Source organism: Sinocyclocheilus grahami, unplaced genomic scaffold (genome assembly GCF_001515645.1).
Source record: "Sinocyclocheilus grahami isolate Dianchi unplaced genomic scaffold, SAMN03320097.WGS_v1.1 scaffold155.1, whole genome shotgun sequence".
NCBI classification, from domain to species: Eukaryota; Metazoa; Chordata; class Actinopteri; order Cypriniformes; family Cyprinidae; genus Sinocyclocheilus; species Sinocyclocheilus grahami.
The window spans coordinates 426,966-449,779 of NW_015505334.1; the positions used below are offsets into that span (position 1 = coordinate 426,966).

The 22,814-nt window shown below is 38.2% G+C and overlaps 3 protein-coding genes, 1 long non-coding RNA gene and 1 pseudogene across 5 annotated transcripts in view; 4 read left to right on the plus strand and 1 right to left on the minus strand.

Moving 5' to 3' along the window:
- The window catches only part of LOC107592596 (PHD finger protein 12-like), a 26,166-nt gene extending 21,869 nt beyond the window's left edge, over window positions 1-4,297 (plus strand). The window contains exons 9-15 of the mRNA XM_016282127.1: window positions 885-1,419; window positions 2,222-2,329; window positions 2,448-2,606; window positions 2,692-2,790; window positions 2,872-2,954; window positions 3,077-3,212; window positions 3,294-4,297. Of these exons, the coding sequence (XP_016137613.1) occupies window positions 885-1,419; window positions 2,222-2,329; window positions 2,448-2,606; window positions 2,692-2,790; window positions 2,872-2,954; window positions 3,077-3,212; window positions 3,294-3,649 (1,476 nt within the window). The 3' untranslated portion in view covers window positions 3,650-4,297. The remainder of the gene's footprint in view (window positions 1-884; window positions 1,420-2,221; window positions 2,330-2,447; window positions 2,607-2,691; window positions 2,791-2,871; window positions 2,955-3,076; window positions 3,213-3,293) is intronic.
- A 2,428-nt stretch (window positions 4,298-6,725) lies between these two features.
- LOC107592632 (dehydrogenase/reductase SDR family member 13-like) lies at window positions 6,726-9,535 on the plus strand (annotated as a pseudogene).
- A 2,596-nt stretch (window positions 9,536-12,131) lies between these two features.
- LOC107592597 (gem-associated protein 4-like) lies at window positions 12,132-18,636 on the minus strand. 2 transcript variants are annotated; one of them, XM_016282129.1, is made up of 2 exons: window positions 18,392-18,636; window positions 12,132-15,558 (listed from the first exon to the last, which is right to left on the minus strand). In XM_016282129.1, the coding sequence occupies exons 1-2, from the start codon at window positions 18,399-18,401 to the stop codon at window positions 12,401-12,403; spliced, it is 3,168 nt and encodes a 1,055-aa protein (XP_016137615.1). In that variant the 5' UTR covers window positions 18,402-18,636; the 3' UTR covers window positions 12,132-12,400. The 2 variants fall into 2 exon arrangements, with proteins under 2 accessions (XP_016137615.1, XP_016137614.1); XM_016282128.1 differs by lacking the exon at window positions 18,392-18,636 and adding an exon at window positions 16,082-16,324.
- Window positions 16,753-17,737, plus strand: LOC107592598 (uncharacterized). The gene is made up of 3 exons (XR_001609998.1): window positions 16,753-16,859; window positions 17,188-17,370; window positions 17,471-17,737. It is a non-coding gene; the product is annotated as an uncharacterized lncRNA (long non-coding RNA).
- A 415-nt stretch (window positions 18,637-19,051) lies between the features above and the next one.
- Window positions 19,052-22,578, plus strand: LOC107592634 (uncharacterized). The gene is made up of 6 exons (XM_016282175.1): window positions 19,052-19,171; window positions 19,500-19,682; window positions 19,783-20,055; window positions 21,103-21,432; window positions 22,272-22,291; window positions 22,570-22,578. The coding sequence occupies exons 1-6, from the start codon at window positions 19,096-19,098 to the stop codon at window positions 22,576-22,578; spliced, it is 891 nt and encodes a 296-aa protein (XP_016137661.1). The 5' UTR covers window positions 19,052-19,095.
- The last annotated feature ends 236 nt before the right edge of the window (window positions 22,579-22,814 follow it).

Below are 22,814 nucleotides of genomic sequence, written 5' to 3' on the forward strand. Positions count from 1 at the left end.
TGTCCTCTTTTGGAAGGCCAAACAAAGTAGTTTCACTTTCACAATGAAACACAGCGTCTCACACGGCGGGCTAGAGTGAGTGGAGACCGGCTTGAGTGAGCGACGACAGGCGTACGGGCTTGTGGCAACCACATGTGGCGACCCCGGGCTGGACTCCGGATATAGTCCTCTTTTGGAAGGCCAAACAATGCAGTTTCGCTTTCACAACAAAACACACAGCGCCTTCACATCATGGCAGCGGCGGCAACAACAATACTACAGTGAGAATAAAAGTTACACCTTCTTTCTTTGCGTGAACATTTGGGCGGCGTTATGCAAATCTTCCCACATCGTGACGTAGACATGTGGGGGCGTGTTAGAACGTGCCGTTTTAGGTAGGGGTGGCTGACTCTTAACTTTTATAAAGAATATCTCTTTGGATTTGAGACTTTAGTCTTTGCAACTTTACAGATCTTCTTTATGCACCAAGAGCTTGTAACACTCCAAAGAGAAAGTTACAAGCAAGAAAATTGAAATCGCATCATATGACCCCTTAAAATTACAGAAAAAATCACATAATTACAAGAAAGATGCCTTCGCGCAAACAGCAATTTTGAGTTATGGTTTTGTTACTTTGATTTGTGTTTGTAGGTCCCCAATGCCATTAAAAATCACTACCAAAATCCCCCTTTGCTGGTGGATCAAGTGGGTCTTCACAATGGAGAGCTGGTCACGAACGGTTTCATGGAACAAGAACGTTCTTCTCAACATTTAACTAGCGAAGAGGAACAAGAGGAGGTAAATGCGCTGTATAAAGTGATTGTGTAACAAATTTAACTGCTGTAGTATAAATTTGAGTGCAAAAGTATTTTGTATCATTCAGCTTTTTTTTCCCCTTTCCACAGTGGCTTCGTCATGTCATTGCACTTCAGTGTAGTATTATGAAACATTTATCTGCTAAGCAGATGTCATCTTCCCTCCGGGACTCGGAGCAGACCAATATGTCAGATGTGAAGACACAGGAATCTATGGAGATGCAGGACCTCAGCTCTCAGGATTCTGACTGCCTCCAGCTTAGCGGTACACAAGTTGGCCCCCAGGGGGCCCCTGTGCTGCCCTCTCTATCACCCGAACAGCCTGAAAGCTGCAGAGAAAAATCTTGTCAGGGTGATACTGACAGTTCAGCGGAGAAGGGCACGGGAGTGAATGGGCCAGTGGTGTGTGACAGGCCCAGCAGCCCCTCTACTCTACCAACTCCAGCACTCTCAGAACCAGCCCTGCCCAACCATGTAGACATAAAGACTGAGAGCAGCAGTCCCCTCAGCTCCTGTATGCAGAGAGATACTCCTTCATCTACCAGCCTTGCTGCCCATCATAACAGCTCAGCTGTTGGGAACTCCTCTTCAGGGCTGAACAGCAGCTTGTCATCTCAAAGTAAAGGTATTTCAGCCTACATCACTCTATACATCATTTTCCTTTGGCTGTGCTCTAGAATTAACAATCACCAGAATCCTTGTTTCCCTACAGACAAATGGGTAATAACTCTTTTAACATATATTGCACAAGAATTGCCATGCAATATACACTATCATTCAATGGTTTGTTCAGTGTTTTTGAAAGAAGTCTCTTATGCTCGCCAATGTTGCACATATTTGATTAAAAAAATTGTTAATTTATTAAAAAAAAAAAAAAGTTAAATGTAATTTTGTAATTTAATATATTTTAAAATATAATTTATTCATGTGATGGCAAAGCTGAATTTTTATCATCCATTACTCTTCAGTGTCACATGATCCTTCAGAAATCATTGTAATATGCTGATTTAGTGCTCAAGAAACATTTCTTATTACCAGTTTTTTTTAGGTAACATTATAAATGTCTTGACCATCAGTTTTTTTTTTAATTGAATGCATCCTTAATGAATAAATGTATAAATTTTTTTTTTTACTTACTGACCATAAATCTTTAAACAGTGTATTTTTTTTAGTTGCTTTACTGTTGTCTGAAATTGTATTAGCATTTGACAAAGCTGCTGGATAAATACAATAAGACATTTTTCCAAGTAGTCTTTTTCCCCCTCAAAATTACTAAAAGAATTGTTAAAAAAAACTGAATCATTTAGTGGAATATGAATCAGAAAGTGTTTCAAATCCAAAACCGAATATCAGTTTTCCAAATTAAAACTGAGTTTGAGATGTTTTTTCAGTCCACAAAATTGACTATTTATGTCTTGTTTTTCCAGAGAACAAAGTGAGCCCAGATGTGATGCCTGCTGGGAAAGGCTCGGTGCTCCCATCCTCTATAGGCAGCTTATACAGCTACATCAAGAATGTGGTTCAAGGCGATGCAGGTAAGAGATCCCCTTCAGTCAGACCTGATTTTTAAATGAAAAAGAGTTAATTTCATTACCGAATAGAAATGATAATCTTGCACTGGTTTTGAGGAATTAAATTATTTCTGTGTTGTAGAAGTGGACATGAATGTGCTGGATGAGGAGTTTATCAGACTCCTGGCTTGGCAAAGAATCCAACAGCTGTTGTCTCCCAAATCACTTCAACCCTCAAATAAATGTGGGATTCCTCCAGCCGTCACTGCCTCGCTCCCTAAACCTTCCCCTCATGCAGACGGTAACAAAACTCGCCCATTACGTCATGTTGAGGCTGTGCTGTTGCCCCTCCAGTCATAATATAGCAAGTCGTTGCTCTTTTGCAGCACAAAAAAGGGATGTACAAGCTCGAGCAGTACTGTGTCCTTTAACAGGAAAAGGGGCAGCTATCAACATGTGCTTAAGGACTCTGTACATTGGAACAGGTACAGTTTGCTACAAGCGATATTACATTAGCATTATTTTGAATAAGATTCATTAAGGTTCATGCTTTGTTTTTGTTTCAGGTGCTGAAATGGATGTGTGCCTTACAAACTACGGTCATTGCAATTATGTTTCTGGGAAACATGCCTGCATCTTTTATGATGAAGTGAGTGTTATCCGTAATTATGCTTCATTAAAGGCACTTGGGAAGCTCATTTTAATTTAATTGTCCAGATTTAACAGATAAAGGGAGATGAATGCTTCTAAATGTTATTTAATCTCTCGTAGAACACGAAGCATTATGAGCTTCTGAACTACAGTGATCATGGGACGACTGTAGATAACGTGCTTTACTCATGTGACTTCTCCGACAAACCAAACATCACTTCACCCTGTGGACTCGCATCCAAAGTAAACCGCATCAGTGAGTACCGCCCATATCTTGTTTTTGTAATGCGTGATGTGATTGTAGTAATGCATTCTATCTGGTTTGGTAAATCCGCAGGAGGTAACGGGTCAAGGAAACCACTTGGTGAGATGTGTGCAGAGACGGTGATGATGCCCGTAGGTGGTATAATGAGCAGCCAGGCTCAAGGAGGACCCAAATCACCCTGCAACTGTAAAGCTAGCAGCTCCAGCCTGATAGGGGGCAGCGGAGCAGGCTGGGAAGGCACTGCATTGCTCCACCACAGCAGCTGCATCAAAGTGGGCTGCATGCAGTTCCTGTTCAGCATCACAGAGTTTGCTAGCAACCAACCCAAAAAAAAGACGACGTCCACCAGCGTTAGCCAAGAAGAGACTGAAGCACAGACTCCCAAACTCCACCAAATACCAGTGCTACAGTCCAAGTCTGTATCATAACCCCTCTTCTCCTTCAAAATTTCAATGGACGGCAAATGCAGTTTGGATTAGAGGTACTTTGATAAAGCGGTCAATTCATTCATTCATTTGTATAGAGGTATTTTGGGGGCTGGGTGTTATGGACAAAGTGATTGCACATTACATTTCTATCATTTTTTTTATGCAAAACCTTTTGACTGAGAAGCAAACGTTCAATTTTCCCCTAAATCTCACTTGTCGACACCACACCCTGTATACTTTGTGTCACTACAAGGGGTTTTTATGTACTCTTTTGAACAATATATTTACTCCAAAATATTTTATTTTGTTATAAAAATGTATTGTTCTTTTTCTGCAGTTTTTGCACACTAGGTAACTATATGCAGAAGTGCATACATGTGCAAATACCTTTGTAGGATTTACTAGCAGAACCATTGAGCGTTCTAGTTTCTTCTGGAACTGTCCATTTCTCTGTAGTGTTAGAGCCTCTGCAGCATTAGTTGTGAAGTTCATTTGTGTATAAAGCTAGTTGTTCAACTAAAATTGTCTCTTTTGGTCATGTACATGTGACTGAAGTGTCATTTTGTCAGCAAGAAAACATCTGACATCTGTCATTGCATTGTAAATATATAAAGATTTTTAAATAACAGACCATGTCATGGTTTTTGTTTATAATTCAACCAGAAATGAAAATTCTGACACATACTCGTGTTGTTCCAAATCTGTATGACTTTTAAGTTAGTGATAGTTCACACAAAAAAGAAAATTGTCATGTACTCACCCTTAAGTTGTTCCAAAAATGTATACATTTCTTTCAGCTGGTGAACACAAATTAAGATATTTTAAAGAATGTTGACAACCAAACAGTTGAAGGTAGCCATTGACTTCCATAGTAATATATGGACTTTTATCAATACTCATTCTTCTCTTTTTAACTGCAGCTTTTGACACTATCTCACATAGTATTTTATTGGAGAGGATGATTTCTATTGGAATCACTGGTATCCCCCTTGATTGGTTTAAATCACATTTATCTGGTCGGACTAAGTTCGTTCGGATAAAAAAATTTAAATCGTGGATATCTCAGATAACCAATGGTGTGCCTCAAGGCTTAGTTTTGGGCCCTCTTCTGTTCATTATTTATTTATTGCCTCTAGGACAGATTTTCCATAAATTTAATATAAACTTTCACTGTTATGCAGATGACACCCAGCTCTATATGTTTTCGAAGCCTAATTCAGTATTACCACCTTCCTCTCTTTTGCTTTGTCTTTCTGAAATTAAATCATGGTTTAGGCCAACATGCAATTTTCTCGAACTTAATAGTGAGAAGACTGAAATCTTATTAGTAGGTACTAAATCAAAACTGCATAACCGTGGAAGTTTTACACTTACTATCGACGATTCTGTTATCTCTCCTTCTCCGGTTAAGAGTCTGGGTGTCATCCTTGACAGCACTCTGTCTTTTGAGGCACATGTAAATAATATTACACGGTCATCATATTATTATCTGCAAAATATCAGTCGTCTTCGACCATCTCTTTCTGCTAATGATACTGCTGTCCTTGTGCATGCATTAGTTACATCTCAAATTGATTACTGTAATTCTCTTCTCAGTGGTGTTTCACAGAAACGTATTCATATACTTCAGATGGTTCAGAATTTAGCACTCGGATCATTACACGAACACCGTTGAATGAGCATATTACTCCAGTTTTAAGGCACCTTCACTGGCTTCCAATTAGATATCGAATCCAATTTAAGCTTTTACTTTTCACTTATAAGGCTCTTCACAATCTAGAACCTTCATATCTGAGTGAACTTCTTCATGTGTGTTCACCTACCCGATCTCTCAGGTCTTCTGCTTCTGTGACTCTTGTACCATCTGTACGTTTGACTACCATGGGAAATAGAGCCTTTAGTTGTATTGCTCTGACGATTTGGAATACTCTACCTCAGGACATACATAATAGTTTTAGTCTCTTAATTTTTAAATCACGTCTCAAAACTCATTTTTTTAGATTAGCCTATCCTGAGTGATTTAGTTATGTTATTGGGTATTGATTTTCTTTGTATTATTGTTTGTGTTGTATTGTTGTTTTTTTTCTTCTTCTACTTTGTATTTTATTATTGTAAGGTGTCCTTGAGTGTCTTGAAAGGTGCCCATAAATAAAATGAATTATTATTATTATTATTATTATTATTACTATCCCTTAAAGAATGTGTGTAAAAGTGAAACGATAACTAAGAGTAACAAGTGAATTTTGTCTAGCAGTTGGTGAGGGTTGATTACAATCACTACTGAATGTGCCCCCCCCCCCCCCCCCCTTTTCTCTTTTAAAAGTTCAGTTATGTTGCTGCTATTATTCACAGCCTAAAGTCAGATGATTTTCACATCTATTTTAACCATGGCTTCTACTAAAATATGAGTCGCTGGTAATATTGCTAAGACATTGGATTGATGTGGTCCCACCATGAATCTTTTATAGAAGTAAATAAGTTAATCCTTTAATTACTGTGATCATTGTACCTTTGAGCTGTATTCTAGTTATTGCTACTAAATGTTTTTGTTATTGTTTCACGTTATAAGTTGTTTAATAATTTCCAGCTTGTACTTTTGCGTAATGTAGGCTAATGTTAAAGTGTTTATTTTATTTTGGCGGAAGAAAGTAATTTCCATAAAACATTTCTGTTACAAAAAGTTATCATAAGAGCAAACAGGTTTACCAAATACCCGCTACCGCATTTTGCATGGTTTTATAAATGAAGGTTCCATGTAAACACTAACTGTATTATGTGGGTCCTGTCCTGACCCCCGGTATTACAGAAATATTATGTTAACAAGTGCCTCCGTTTTTGAAAATATCTGTCTACTCGTGTTGATTTTACGACATTTCCTTAATCAGCAACCTAAAATTACTGATTTCAAATGTCATTACAAAAGCAATTCGTCCTGTTGGGCAAGTATTGCAACCCCGGAATAGACACTGGGATATTGTGGATTGTTGTTTTCGTACACTTTTTTTTATGTTGCATTTCACATTCGAAATGGCAGAAGAGATATTGCTGATTGCGGTGCTGATGATATTTCGTATATATGTACGTGGAGCGCAATGCAAAACTGCATGGCAAGACGGTCGTCGTTACAGGTTAACGCGCCACTTTATATTTCTTTTTTAAGAATTTGTTTCAAGTCAATACGTTTGTCAGTCGTTTAAAAGCACCCTTCATGTAAACTTTGTGCAGGTAGTAACACTGGCATCGGTAGAGCCACAGCGGTGGATTTAGTGGATCTTGTTAAGGCATACTGCCAGCCAGCCAGCCAGCCAGCCAGCCAGCCAGCCAGCCAGCCAGCCAGCCAGCCAGCCAGCCAGCCAGCCAGCCAGCCAGCCAGTTGAAGATTGAACCCCTACTGGTGGATTTAGCGCGGAGAGGCGCGAGAGTCATGCTGGCCTGCCTTAACCAAAATACGCGGCGAAGGTGCTGTCGCTGTTGTGCAAAGAGTGAGAGCATTGCCTTAAAATCTATTTGCCTGTGTGGCTAAGTTACTAAATTAATCTTATTATAATTATAGATCATATGTTTTGGTTTTCACTCAGGAAAGTGGAAGTAAAAATGTGGTGTTCATGCAGCTGGATTTGGCCAGTTTGAAGTCAGTGCGCTCCTTTGCAGAAACTTTTCTCAAGACAGAGAGAAGACTGGATATTCTCATCAACAATGCAGGTTTTGTTTAAATCACAAGCATATCATAAAATATAATATAGGCCTCGTTATTTCTATATTTAATTATTATATACACTAGCATTCAAAAGTTAGGGGTTGGTAAGATTTTTGTTTGTTTTTGAAAGACGTGTCTTTTAACCAATTATGCTTTTCTTTGATCAAAAATACAAAAAAACAGTATGATTTTAAAATATTATTGCAATTTAAAATATCTGTTTTCTACTTTAATATATTTGAAATGTAATCCAGTCTGCAGTGTCACATGATCTGCTGTCGCTGTTGTGCAAAGAGTGAGAGCATTGCCTTAAAATCTATTTGCCTGTGAGGCTAAGTTACTAAATTAATCTTATTATAATTATAGATCATATGTTTTGGTTTTCACTCAGGAAAGTGGAAGTAAAAATGTGGTGTTCATGCAGCTGGATTTGGCCAGTTTGAAGTCAGTGCGCTCCTTTGCAGAAACTTTTCTCAAGACAGAGAGCAGACTGGATATTCTCATCAACAATGCAGGTTTTGTTTAAATCACAAGCATATCATAAAATATAATATAGGCCTCGTTATTTCTATATTTAATTATTATATACACTAGCATTCAAAAGTTAGGGGTTGGTAAGATTTTTGTTTGTTTTTGAAAGACGTGTCTTCTAACCAATTATGCTTTTCTTTGATCAAAAATACAAAAAAACAGTATGATTTTAAAATAATATTGCAATTTAAAATATCTGTTTTCTACTTTAATATATTTGAAATGTAATCCAGTCTGCAGTGTCACATGATCCAGAAATTATTCTAATATGCTGATTTGTTGAGAAAAATAAAATTCAGTTGTTCTTAATGAATAGGAACATTTGAAACAGAAATCTTGTAACATTATCTCTTTACTGTCACTTTTGATAAATTTAATGTATCCTTGATACAAGATAAAAGTATAATTTTTTTTCCTTAATCTTCTTACTAACCCAAAACTTTTGAAAGTTAGTGTATATTAATAATTATTAATAAAAAAAACACTATTTTGTGTGCACTCTAAAAAAAAATGCTGGGTTAAATACAACCCAGTGCTGGGTAAAATAGGGACAAACCCAGCAATTGGGTTGTTTTGACCCAGAAGTTGTGTTAAATGTTTAACCCAACCTTCTGGGTAGTAACCCTACCGCTGGGTCAAAACATCCCAACTGCTGGGTTTGTCACTATTTTACCCAGCACTGGGTTGTATTTAACCCAGCATTTTTTAGAGTGTGGGCTTCATTGTATATCACTGCATGTAAAACCATCCTGGTGCTGGTTTTGTGAGGAATATTAATCAAATTGTATACCAAATCAATATTTCAGACAGAAATCGATAGCAAGTCTTCTATAATGCATATAATCTGTATTTCAGGAGTTTATATGCAGGGCACTACTGACGATGGTCTTGGTCTTATGTTTGGTGTCAACCACCTTGGTCACTTCTTTCTGACTAACCTGTTGTTGGACAAATTGAAAGAGTGTGTGCCAAAGCCGCATTGTCACTGTATCTTCATATTTACATAATTATGGTAACCTTGACTCTGACACACTTCGCACTCACAAGGAGTTTGGAGTAGGTGAGTCTCCTGGGAGTGTCTTCTGGATATATTCACACAGCAAACTGTGTAATGTGCTCTTCACACATGAGCTCGTAAAGATGCTATAAGGAACCAACGTGACCTGTTACATCCTCCACCCAGGTCTGTGTCCCTCTAACATCATAAATGGTATTTTAGTTTAGTATAGCATCACAGTTTGAGTCAACACAACTCATTTTAAGAATTAAAGCGTAAACCTATATCAAAAGGTTTTTAGCATCATGAACATTTTAGTCAAGTGTGTACAAATGTTTGATTTACCATATGTATTTTTTTGCAATGACTAACCATCCATACCAACATGTTTGTTTCAACAGTTGCTATAAACTCTGATCTGACCCGAAATATGAATAAAATGTCCAGAAGGTTATTGAAACCCATCGCAGCTCTGTTCTTTAAGGATGTAGAGGTCAGTGCCCAGATGACTCTACACTGTGCTATGCAGGAGGACATTGAATCTCTGAGTGGCAGGTATTTCTCCAACTGTGCTGTGCAGAAAGTGAAGGCCAAGGCTCAGGATGATGCTGTGGCCAAAAAGCTATGGGAAATGAGTGAGACATTATGCGGTCTGTCCTGAATCATGAATCGGATACTAGCAATCGGTATATGTTGTACTCACTGCACACATTGCAGGTGTAATAATGTTAATTATATTTTTTACTATAATCAGCAGCATTTTACTGATTTATGAAAAGAACATAAGACATAGACAAGGTAAACTGGGCTTAGCTTGTGTTGTAGTACAACACATTTAATTGTGGGTTATATTGTCATAATCACTTGAAATAAAACCCTTTTTTAGTGAAAAACGTTAAAAGTTTAGTGAAATTCAGCGATGCAATCATATAAAAAAAATCATTAAAGTTGCTCAGTGATTTGTCTTTGTAATACTGCATAAATTGTCCCACTACCTGACTGACAGACAGCTCTGAAATGGGTGTCTTGAGAAATCAAGCCTGTCATTTTGAAAGTTGTAGGCATTGTAAAAAAAAAAAATTAAGATTTTATTGCAATTTTAAGGGATATGATAAAATATAGTTTTTTTTATAACATCAAGTAACCTGTTTGTTTCAGAATAAAGAGAAGATAAAATACTTGCATGCCTAAAAATTTATCTTTTTGTGATCTTTAAATGTCTGTTTATAAGGATGGATCACTCCTAGAGATGTGATAATACCATACATGCTGATTTGTTGAGAAAAATAAAATTCAGTTGTTCTTAATGAATAGGAACGTTTGAAACCGAAATCTTGTAACATTATCTCTTTACTGTCACTTTTGATAAATTTAATGTATCCTTGATACAAGATAAAAGTATTATTTTTTTTCCTTAATCTTCTTACTAACCCAAAACTTTTGAAAGTTAGTGTATATTAATAATTATTAATAAAAAAAAACACTATTTTGTGTGCACTCTAAAAAAAAATGCTGGGTTAAATACAACCCAGTGCTGGGTAAAATAGGGACAAACCCAGCAATTGGGTTGTTTTGACCCAGAAGTTGTGTTAAATGTTTAACCCAACCTTCTGGGTAGTAACCCTACCGCTGGGTCAAAACATCCCAACTGCTGGGTTTGTCACTATTTTACCCAGCACTGGGTTGTATTTAACCCAGCATTTTTTAGAGTGTGGGCTTCATTGTATATCACTGCATGTAAAACCATCCTGGTGCTGGTTTTGTGAGGAATATTAATCAAATTGTATACCAAATCAATATTTCAGACAGAAATCGATAGCAAGTCTTCTATAATGCATATAATCTGTATTTCAGGAGTTTATATGCAGGGCACTACTGACGATGGTCTTGGTCTTATGTTTGGTGTCAACCACCGTATCTTTTTGTGATCTTTAAATGTCTGTTTATAAGGATGGATCACTCCTAGAGATGTGATAATACCATACAATGTTGTTGCTATAAACATTTAAATCAATTGTAACTTTTGTGCTGTAGGAGCTTCTCTTCACTGTTGTTTTTACTTTAGACAAATATAAAAAATGGTCAAATAATATATGGTTTACAGTAAGATTCAATATGTTAACACTAGGTATCATGAACAAACAAAAAGCAATACTTTACAGCATTTACGAATCTAGATTACTGTTAATCTCTACATACAATTTTTTTGTGCAAGTTGTAAAAATTAGTATTAATATATTATGAACAAACATGAATTAACAGTATTTAAAAATTAAACTAGATTAATAAATGCTGTAAAAATAGCTCATTATTAGTACATGATACCTAAAGTGATAGCTAGTAACCAACTGAACATGCAAAACTGTCAAATATTGTCCTTATATTGTAATCATTACAAGCTTAAGTTGTAATTGCTGCAGGTTTGTTGTGCCTGAATACATAAGTAACCACTTAATTTAACATACAGTGGGTACGGAAAGTATTCAGACCCCCTTAAATTTTTCACTCTTTGTTATATTGCAGCCATTTGCTAAAATCATTTAAGTTAATTTTTTTTCTCATTAATGTACACACAGCACCCCATATTGACAGAAAAACACAGAATTGTTGACATTTTTGCAGATTTATTAAAAAAGAAAAACTGAAATATCACATGGTCCTAAGTATTCAGACCCTTTGCTGTGACACTCATATATTTAACGCAGGTGCTGTCCATTTCTTCTGATCATCCTTGAGATGATTCTACACCTTCATTTGAGTCCAGCTGTATTTGATTATACTGATTGGACTTGATTAGCAAAGCCACACACCTGTCTATATAAGACCTCACAGCTCACAGTGCATGTCAGAGCAAAAGAGAATCATGAGGTCAAAGGAACTGCCCGAAGAGCTCAGAGACAGAATTGTGGCAAAGCTGTATATTACTGTCATCAGGACATTACTTTAATAAACAGCTCTGGCTGATAATACTTCATAATTGTAACAAAACACACTTTTTTTTTTTTTTTAAAGCTGCTTTGAAAATGTTTTTTTTTTTAAAGTGCTATACAAATAAACTTGAATGAAAGTGATAGCAAATATATAACCGTAAAGAAGTGATAAATAACAACTACTATGCACAATTATTTATTTAACATTCTTCTGTGACAAACCAAATGAACAAAATTCAAACTCATGGTGTTAAAGCTGCTTTGAAAATGTTTTTTTTTTTTAAAGTGCTATACAAATAAACTTGAATGAAAGTGATAGCAAATATATAACCGTAAAGAAGTGATAAATAACAACTACTATGCACAATTATTTATTTAACATTCTTCTGTGACAAACCAAATGAACAAAATTCAAACTCATGGTGTAGCAGTCATCCTTAGAATGAAAGTGATAGCAAATATATAACTGTAAACAAGTGACAAACAACAACTATGCACAATTATTTATTTAAAATTCTTCTGACAAACCAAATGAACAAAATTCAAACTCATGGTGTTGCAGTCATCCTTAACTGTGTTGAATTCCTGGTGTAATCTCATAACTGAGCTATCTTCTGGTGTAGAGCAGCTTTCATGTCTGCACAATGCAAATTGTCTGTGATTGTAGTGAAGAAGTGACGTGTGTCGAGTCCCTGCAGGGCAGTGCAGCTGTCGGGATATGCTGAGATCACAGCCTCATAGTGGGTCAGAATCTCCAGTGCACACAGGAACAGTGCCTCTGGTTGACCAGGTATCATCACCTGCACATGGAGCACGTGACAGAAGAGCTGAGTGAACACAAACAGAACTTCCTGACTGCAAGCTCCAGATGTTTTGGGGGATGGCGTAGTGGATGGCAGGGGAATCTTCTCAGTAACTGAGCTGATAATGCCCCTCATCGCATTGGCATAAAGCCGTCCCGTATGCACCCAGCCTTGAGGTGAAAGCCAATCAGAACAGCTCGAACTGCAGAGCAGCTGGAAGATCCGCAGAAGAAACACTGATAAGCGCAACTCGCCGGCAAACGAATGTAGATCGAGTAACGGAAGGAAATCTACATATTCTAGTGAGTATGGCACATAGAGTTTGCTTGACTGTAGAAGTTCTTGTAACACTTTCAGAAGTCTTTCCCATTCCCTAGATGTGCACCACGGGAGAATCTGGCATACTGCAACTAACTGGCCCTTGCCGAACATGTTGACTTCATCTGGTTTCAGCAAGTTTAGGGAGAGAGATTCCAGCATTGCCTCATGAACACGGTCTGAGAGAGCGCAGCATTCCAACCATGCTACAAGTCCAGTACCTTGTCCATACTGAGGCAAGTCCAGGCCGGACCACTCCTGCTCAGGAAGATCACAAACTGACAACAGTGTGTTTGGAACTTCATACTTGAAATGGTTTCCCCACACATCCTTCAGGTAAAAACGCACGGTCCAATCCAGTTCCTCCACTTTGCTGTAGAGCCAAAAGAGAGATCTGGACCAAACATCAGGAGCACGGGCCACTTCCTTGCCAACAATTATCCCCAGTGTGTGCAGTACAGACAACAGCAGATCTTTGGACTCCATGGAGATGAGCGTCTCGCTCTCTACCGGCTGGTTCCAGCACCTATTGCACTCATTCAAGAGCTGAGCCAGACAATATAAAAGCGGGAATGGAGAGCAGCTCATAATCCAATGCACTGTGTCACTCCTGGTCTCCTGGCTCAGTGTGCACTGAAGAATTTGGAGACAAAACACTAAGTTGCTTGTGCTGGGAGATGCTGGGAGAAGGTATGGCTGGACAAACACATGCAAGACTTCTTCTGCAGGAAGGAAACTCCGCTTTTCCCCTGTGCTTCCAGTTAAGTTGCACTTCATCATCTCAGCCAAGAATTGCAGAAACTGGTTCTCCTCTTGAAGTGAGGATAGCTTGCTCCACACGGTGTCCTGCAGGCATCGACACAGCAAGTTGTCTTTGTGAATTCCCGGTGAAGACATGAGACCTGAGAGCTGCTGGAGAATCTCAGTTATCATAGCATGGGCTCCAAGGTTGACAACAGCCATGTGGCAGCATCGCCGCAAAGTGGCTTCAGGGTTCTGGAAAGCCACTCGGGCCACAGCAGAGATTGCTGCATCAAGGCTGCTGTTCGCACCACTTTGAATGATGCTGTTGAAGGCCAGATTGAGTTCCTCGGAGAAACCTATAGTTACAGAACTGGGAAGAAATCCGTGAAGACCTTTTCTGGAGATGGAGAGCATTTCTGAAAGCGTAGCATTTTTTTCAGGTAAGGACAAGTGGGAAAATATGTTTACAATAACATCCTTGAGCTTTTTGCAGTGCTGAACATCAGCATCACTTTGACATTTAGCTGTAAGCGTTGAGATCAACGTCATCAGAAGCTCTTTGGTTTGAAACACACTTCCATTTCTCTCTAGACAATGAATCCACTCCATCTCACTGAAATTCTGACTAAGTTTGGAGGCCAACAGTCCAGGAAGGCCTTCAAACCCCTCAAGATGATGGTCTAAGATGGTTATGGAAATATTTGCTAATTCAGCTGCAGAACTTTCAGGAACAGTGAATGATAAAGACGCCATTAAGCCTTTCAAAGTTACTCTCAAATTATTCAAAGTCTGTCCATTTCCAACCAGGTCTTTTGCATGTGATGGTTGCTCCAAAGATGTCAGAACTCTATCCAGGCTATCTTTCAGACGGATCGCCATGACACTTGGGTCACTACTGGGCATCTTCAGAAGCCCCATAACCTCCCAGGAGCATATAATCTCAAGTGTGACCTGCATGGCCTGAATGAATGCCATTCCACACGGCTTGGTCTCTGCAGGAGTGAGAGTGGCAGCAAGGTCTCTCTGAGCCTCACGTATGTTCTGAATCAGGTCACAACCATCTATCACTTCTTTTCTCTTTTTAAGGCTCACTGTGCGAGAGATGTTTTGGAGTTTAATTTCGATGGAGAGATCGGTAGCATTATCTAAAAGGTAGCTGGTATACAATGTGTCCAGGCAATTAGAGAGGGCAAAATAACACAACTCAGAGGAAGTCAAATGCTCTTTTATTTTCCTCAGCCCCTCAAACAGTACGTGCACCACACATGTTGATTCTGGGTCAGGTTTGAATCTTTTTGATGCCAGGGGTGATGGCTCAGTCGTGGACATCATGGAGCGTGAACACTGAGCTGTAAAGAGCTGGTCTAAGGCATCAAGACATCCTCTCTTGTTCTTCAGTAGTTCCCACCACACCTCCAACAGCAGCTTCACGTCTGCTTCTGTACTGCTGCTTGTCACATGATCAACTAACAGCTTGAGCTCTTCACACCGTTCAGCTGGTTGAAAGCACAACAGCAGCTCCACATATATGGTAGAAAAGCTCAACGACTTAACCAGCTCAAACAGCACAATGTGATTAATGTCAGGAAGGCTGTTCTGTACCGCAAACAATGGGTCTTCCTTCCATCTGATATCAATGTCCTCTCTGTTCCTCACCTCTAAGATTTTGCTCCACACAATACAGAGAATCCTCTTTCTCCAATGGACTCTGTCTTTGGAGTCTCTGAGCGAATGTTCGCATATCTCTTTGACTGCGTTAACAATTGGACATCCAATTCGATCCCAGTCCTCTTTCTTCAGAGACAGCAGTGGCTCAGGTTGGCATATCTGATTTGCCAGTAAGAATCCTCCCTGTAGTACAGCAGTCTTCTCACAGCTCAGCCATGACTCTGAAACAGAGGTGAACCAGGTGTTGATTTTTTCAGGCATGATAAATATCTAAACCTTGTATTAACACTTTCCATGTTAAGCATAGTTTCCACCAAAATATCAGTAATTAGAGTTGTTTTTTTTAAATAATACAAATACGGATTTAGTTATAGTCCAGTAATCAATTTGCATATTTTAATACATTTTCATGTTTGTGTTGGGATATATTTAACTGTTATGGAACTACATTTTGTCTGTTCCATAAATTAATGTTGGATCTACTTGAAACAGCGAAATGCTTTCAGAATCATTCCGTCACTTTGATTATATATGAATATTGATAAAATGGGACACTTTGATTACTTGGCGTTTCGATCATGGTGGTGTTTTTAAAATATGATCCAAATGGCTGAATCATGTCATCATGTGCTATTAAGAATAGAAATATATACACTGTTAAGCGCAGATAACGTCAAGCATGAATTAAACAACGTTTCAAGTACAAGTATATTATTTCACATTAAAACTACAAAAGATGATTACCTTGAGCCATGATTTCTGTGCTTGCAAAGAAATGTCACCGGATGTAACTATATATCCACTGAATCCCCACGCTGAGAAAATTATCACGGCTGTCACGATGCATGCAGTTTTCAGATGTTTATTTCCGGAAATCTGAGAGAAATTTTAGTTTTGAATGCTTAACACGTTTGCCTTTCGAGTTTTCAATGCAGAGCGTGTGTGTGTGCTTCCGTGTCACCGAAGACGGCTGGAGAGAGAAAGAGGCGAGCGCCATCTCATGTTCCGCGTGTGGTTTTTTATTTTGTTTTTTTTGTAGCGCCATCATCCGGACGTGGTGGGGAGTTTCACCTCAGTGACTCGAATCTTTAGAATCCCTCCACAAAAAAGATTCATTCACTTTCGTTCATTGAGTCGTTTAGTGACGTATTTGCAGGTTTTGATTCACTCAAAAGATTCATTAAAAACACCGAGTCCTTCACAAAGACTTGTTATATATACATATATATATATATATACACGCTTTACTGAATTGTGTCATTCTTGCAGACTGACTTGTCAAAGTTCATTCAGTTCGCTAAAAATAAACGGTTAACTAAAATACGAGTCAGTGCATGGGATTGAACGCGACAGATTCGTTCACAACCGACACAGAGCCAGACTCACATCAGTTTGACGAAACGAAAGAGAAAGTAAATGCTTGCATGGCGGTTTTAGGAAACTGGAATGATTGTCCCGAGGACGAGATTATACATTATGTTTTGGACTTTTGGCGGTCTTATCCTAGCACTTTTATGCTTAGGTATTTGTAAATATGATTTGTAAAGATTATTGCTGTCGAGTCACCGACTAATTTTTCCTTCTTGGCTTCCTTTACTCGTATAATGAAATATTATGCAAAATGTGTATTTTATATATAAAACGGAGCTATCAGGTAAATTAATTAGTAATATTTTAAAGGAAACAAAGTCACTTTTATATTGCAAGGTTGTTTATAATGGGGACTGTGTATACTATTACTTCTATTTTCCACTATTCCACTAAGCTCCACTTTTCATTTACAATTAATTGAGTATTGGGTTTATCCTGTTATTATTCCCTTTATTTACTGATTTGTTTGTTTTGAACAGGTGTAAGTGGCTCACAGTCTCTTTATGATGTTCAGTGGCTTCCTTGTCCGTTTGTGGATGAGAAAGTTCATGTAAATGAAGAAGGCCACACAGAAACCAAGTATATCAACAGAGAGGCTGTGCTTCAATTTGGTAATGTCGGCGACAAGCCTTTACACCCTACCATTACCTTCCTTGTCACAGGTGAGTGAAAGTGATTTGAAGTTATAACCTTAATAAAGGGCCTATCCTTTGCTCTTTAATGAATCTACTGTGTGTTCATTTGTTGTGTATAATAATGCAGCCTCTAAAGTGGATATGAGACGTTATTTGGAGGGAAGTGAGGATACACTACACTGTGAGATCCGTAGATACAGCACTGGAGGGATTGTAATGCGCTGGCCCACCGCAGGAGCGCAAGATCATGACGTCTGGTTCACCTGTACAATACGCCATACACAAGGCTTGTTTGTCATCACCACCTTCCTCAGGCACACAACTGCGACTCCAGCTCAAGGACAAGTGGATTTCCTGCAATGGATAATAGTCAATGATAGGGATCTCCTGTCAACATCAGGTAACAATCAGGCAGGGGTGTTTCCTCCTAGGAGGCAAGGGAGGCAGTGCCTCCTCCAAAAATTGGATAAGAATATAATACAAAAATAAAACAATGCAAATATTCAATTATCCCAGCATTTTCAAGTCATTTGGTGAGTGATCAGCTTGGTTAAATTAAAGGTATATTTTCATGTGTGTGACAATAATGATGCCTGCATTGTTTACTGAACCTTGATTACTGATGATCTGAAAATAAGTTGACTACCTGAACAATACTGAAAAAATAAGGTGTTCTTACATTGTTTTTAACACGTAAATATGCTTAAAAAGCACTACCTTGATGAGAAATATACTTAATTTTAATAAATACAATATTAATTACATTGTTAATGTAAACATACAAAACAACGGTTGTCGAAATGCTTTCAGAATCATTCCGTCACTTTGATTATATATGAATATTGATAAAATGGGACACTTTGATTACTTGGCGTTTCGATCATGGTGGTGTTTTTAAAATATGATCCAAATGGCTGAATCATGTCATCATGTGCTATTAAGAATAGAAATATATACACTGTTAAGCGCAGATAACGTCAAGCATGAATTAAACAACGTTTCAAGTACAAGTATATTATTTCACATTAAAACTACAAAAGATGATTACCTTGAGCCATGATTTCTGTGCTTGCAAAGAAATGTCACCGGATGTAACTATATATATCCACTGAATCCCCACGCTGAGAAAATTATCACGGCTGTCACGATGCATGCAGTTTTCAGATGTTTATTTCCGGAAATCTGAGAGAAATATTAGTTTTGAATGCTTAACACGTTTGCCTTTCGAGTTTTCAATGCAGAGCGTGTGTGTGTGCTTCCGTGTCACCGAAGACGGCTGGAGAGAGAAAGAGGCGAGCGCCATCTCATGTTCCGCGTGTGGTTTTTTATTTTGTTTTTTTTGTAGCGCCATCATCCGGACGTGGTGGGGAGTTTCACCTCAGTGACTCGAATCTTTAGAATCCCTCCACAAAAAAGATTCATTCACTTTCGTTCATTGAGTCGTTTAGTGACGTATTTGCAGGTTTTGATTCACTCAAAAGATTCATTAAAAACACCGAGTCCTTCACAAAGACTTGTTATATATACATATATATATATATATACACGCTTTACTGAATTGTGTCATTCTTGCAGACTGACTTGTCAAAGTTCATTCAGTTCGCTAAAAATAAACGGTTAACTAAAATACGAGTCAGTGCATGGGATTGAACGCGACAGATTCGTTCACAACCGACACAGAGCCAGACTCACATCAGTTTGACGAAACGAAAGAGAAAGTAAATGCTTGCATGGCGGTTTTAGGAAACTGGAATGATTGTCCCGAGGACGAGATTATACATTATGTTTTGGACTTTTGGCGGTCTTATCCTAGCACTTTTATGCTTAGGTATTTGTAAATATGATTTGTAAAGATTATTGCTGTCGAGTCACCGACTAATTTTTCCTTCTTGGCTTCCTTTACTCGTATAATGAAATATTATGCAAAATGTGTATTTTATATATAAAACGGAGCTATCAGGTAAATTAATTAGTAATATTTTAAAGGAAACAAAGTCACTTTTATATTGCAAGGTTGTTTATAATGGGGACTGTGTATACTATTACTTCTATTTTCCACTATTCCACTAAGCTCCACTTTTCATTTACAATTAATTGAGTATTGGGTTTATCCTGTTATTATTCCCTTTATTTACTGATTTGTTTGTTTTGAACAGGTGTAAGTGGCTCACAGTCTCTTTATGATGTTCAGTGGCTTCCTTGTCCGTTTGTGGATGAGAAAGTTCATGTAAATGAAGAAGGCCACACAGAAACCAAGTATATCAACAGAGAGGCTGTGCTTCAATTTGGTAATGTCGGCGACAAGCCTTTACACCCTACCATTACCTTCCTTGTCACAGGTGAGTGAAAGTGATTTGAAGTTATAACCTTAATAAAGGGCCTATCCTTTGCTCTTTAATGAATCTACTGTGTGTTCATTTGTTGTGTATAATAATGCAGCCTCTAAAGTGGATATGAGACGTTATTTGGAGGGAAGTGAGGATACACTACACTGTGAGATCCGTAGATACAGCACTGGAGGGATTGTAATGCGCTGGCCCACCGCAGGAGCGCAAGATCATGACGTCTGGTTCACCTGTACAATACGCCATACACAAGGCTTGTTTGTCATCACCACCTTCCTCAGGCACACAACTGCGACTCCAGCTCAAGGACAAGTGGATTTCCTGCAATGGATAATAGTCAATGATAGGGATCTCCTGTCAACATCAGGTAACAATCAGGCAGGGGTGTTTCCTCCTAGGAGGCAAGGGAGGCAGTGCCTCCTCCAAAAATTGGATAAGAATATAATACAAAAATAAAACAATGCAAATATTCAATTATCCCAGCATTTTCAAGTCATTTGGTGAGTGATCAGCTTGGTTAAATTAAAGGTATATTTTCATGTGTGTGACAATAATGATGCCTGCATTGTTTACTGAACCTTGATTACTGATGATCTGAAAATAAGTTGACTACCTGAACAATACTGAAAAAATAAGGTGTTCTTACATTGTTTTTAACACGTAAATATGCTTAAAAAGCACTACCTTGATGAGAAATATACTTAATTTTAATAAATACAATATTAATTACATTGTTAATGTAAACATACAAAACAACGGTTGTTGTTGTCAATGTTAAGTGTAACTGGAACATAAATGTACACATTAAAAAACGTATTTTAAAAAAACAGTGAGAACTTTGCCTCCACATTTCAGAGCACCACTGTAGTCAAGGGGCTCTGCTACTTTTTCCCCAACCACCTTTCATCCTGTCTTCCATATGTGTTTTCCAGCTGCAATGGTTGTTTTGACCCGGACACCCTCAGTGGAGGTGGGATTCTTGAAGGAGCCAAACCTGCACTGTCAGTTTGCAGTAGATCATAAACTGCCTAATGCAACAGTGGAGTGGAGACTGCAGCGGCACGGGGAGCGCAGCAAGCTCTTCAGCTATTCCAGCCGCACAGGGAAGATTGAAGGCAGCGGAGTAGCTGTCAAGATGTAAATATGCTTAAAAAGCACTACCTTGATGAGAAATATACTTAATTTTAATAAATACAATATTAATTACATTGTTAATGTAAACATACAAAACAACGGTTGTTGTTGTCAATGTTAAGTGTAACTGGAACATAAATGTACACATTCAAAAACGTATTTTAAAAAAACAGTGAGAACTTTGCCTCCACATTTCAGAGCACCACTGTAGTCAAGGGGCTCTGCTACTTTTTCCCCAACCATGTTTTATTTCATCCTGTCTTCCATATGTGTTTTCCAGCTGCAATGGTTGTTTTGACCCGGACACCCTCAGTGGAGGTGGGATTCTTGAAGGAGCCAAACCTGCACTGTCAGTTTGCAGTAGATCATAAACTGCCTAATGCAACAGTGGAGTGGAGACTGCAGCGGCACGGGGAGCGCAGCAAGCTCTTCAGCTATTCCAGCCGCACAGGGAAGATTGAAGGCAGCGGAGTAGCTGTCAAGGCCATCGCCGCTGGAAACGCCTCCTTTAAACTTCCACCCACCAGAAAACACAGCGAGGGCACATATATCTGCTCTGTGATGGTTCCTCCTCTCTATGGCAGCCTTGATATTCCCCTTACCCTAAGTGGTGAGATGATACATTTCTTTAACTCAATTCAGTTCATGTTTATTTTTGTATAGTTTATTTATTGTTTCAAATCAGCTTCAGAGATAAGTGGGGTCAAATGTCGTTTTGGACCCCATTGACTTTCTTTGCATGGATAAAAACAGCTATTACATTTTTCAAAATATCTTCTTTTGTGCTCCACTGAAGAAAGGAAAGTCATGCAGGTATGGAATGACATGAGGGTGAATAAATGATGGAACTATCACTTGAATGTTTCCAGTGGTGAGATGATACATTTCTTTAATTCAATTCAGTTCATGTTTATTTTTGTATAGTTTATTTATTGTTTCAAATCAGCTTCAGAGATAAGTGGGGTCAAATGTTGTTTTGGACCCCATTGACTTTCTTTGCATGGATAAAAACAGCTATTACATTTTTCAAAATATCTTCTTTTGTGCTCCACTGAAGAAAGGAAAGTCATGACATGTATAAATTATAAATAAATTGTTATATAAATAATAAATATATTTGTTATTGTGAATAAATATTTAGCCCAAAAAATTATTTAATTAGGTATTTAATATTTATTTATTTTCTTTGTTGTACACAACTATTTCCTGATTTATTTTTCTTAGAGTAAAACAATGTAATACACATATTTTTGATTGTAATATCTCAGAATTGTGCATCCCAACTCCTGGTCACAATTATTTGTCATCAGTAGACAGTGATAAGTAAAGAATTAATTAAGGCAGTCTGTCAAAGTTTAAATGTTATCTGGAATAAAAACATTGTTTCACCTTTCAATTATTCTATTCACCTGTGCAAGTTTCATGTTCTTAATATTTTCTCTTTTTTAGGTAGAAAAGCAGCAAAAAAGGTGAGAATGAAGGTGTAATAGAATAGTAACAATAACATTTCTAACAACATCCTTTGTGCAAATTTACATGAACCCCAGCTGTGTATGACTGAATATGAGTGAGATGAATGGGCTCTCTGTACTGTTTGTGTATGTGTGCGTGCTGTGTGTTTTACACACCTGTGTGTACATGAATGTGTAGTTACTGACATATGTGGAAGTGTGACATAAGTGTGTGCGTCTATTTGCCATATGTCCAGTCTCACGCTGTATGTTTACCTTATGTCTCATATGTGCAGAGGTTTTGAGAGCTCATGCCTGAGGACTTGAAGTACAGCGTCATGGAAACCGACAACACATCCCTCCCTTCGTCTCTTTTTCTCCCCTCATCCCTGCCGTTTCCTCCTGCTGCTACGTTCGCCAAGATCAGGTGCTCTTCATGAGAAAATGGGGAGTGCGTTGTGAGGTGTAATTCCAGATCTCATGGTTTATGCCCTTGTTTACTATGGCTGATAAGGCACTGTGGTTCTTTATGAACTGAGGA

Bases quoted from the DNA above. Each gene is read 5' to 3' on its own strand.
- LOC107592634 (XM_016282175.1), top strand. From the start codon at position 19,096: ATGATTGTCCCGAGGACGAGATTATACATTATGTTTTGGACTTTTGGC. The intron at 19,683-19,782 runs GTGAGTGAAAGT...ATAATAATGCAG, and splicing joins CATTACCTTCCTTGTCACAG to CCTCTAAAGTGGATATGAGA. The intron at 21,433-22,271 runs GTGAGATGATAC...TCTCTTTTTTAG, and splicing joins TATTCCCCTTACCCTAAGTG to GTAGAAAAGCAGCAAAAAAG.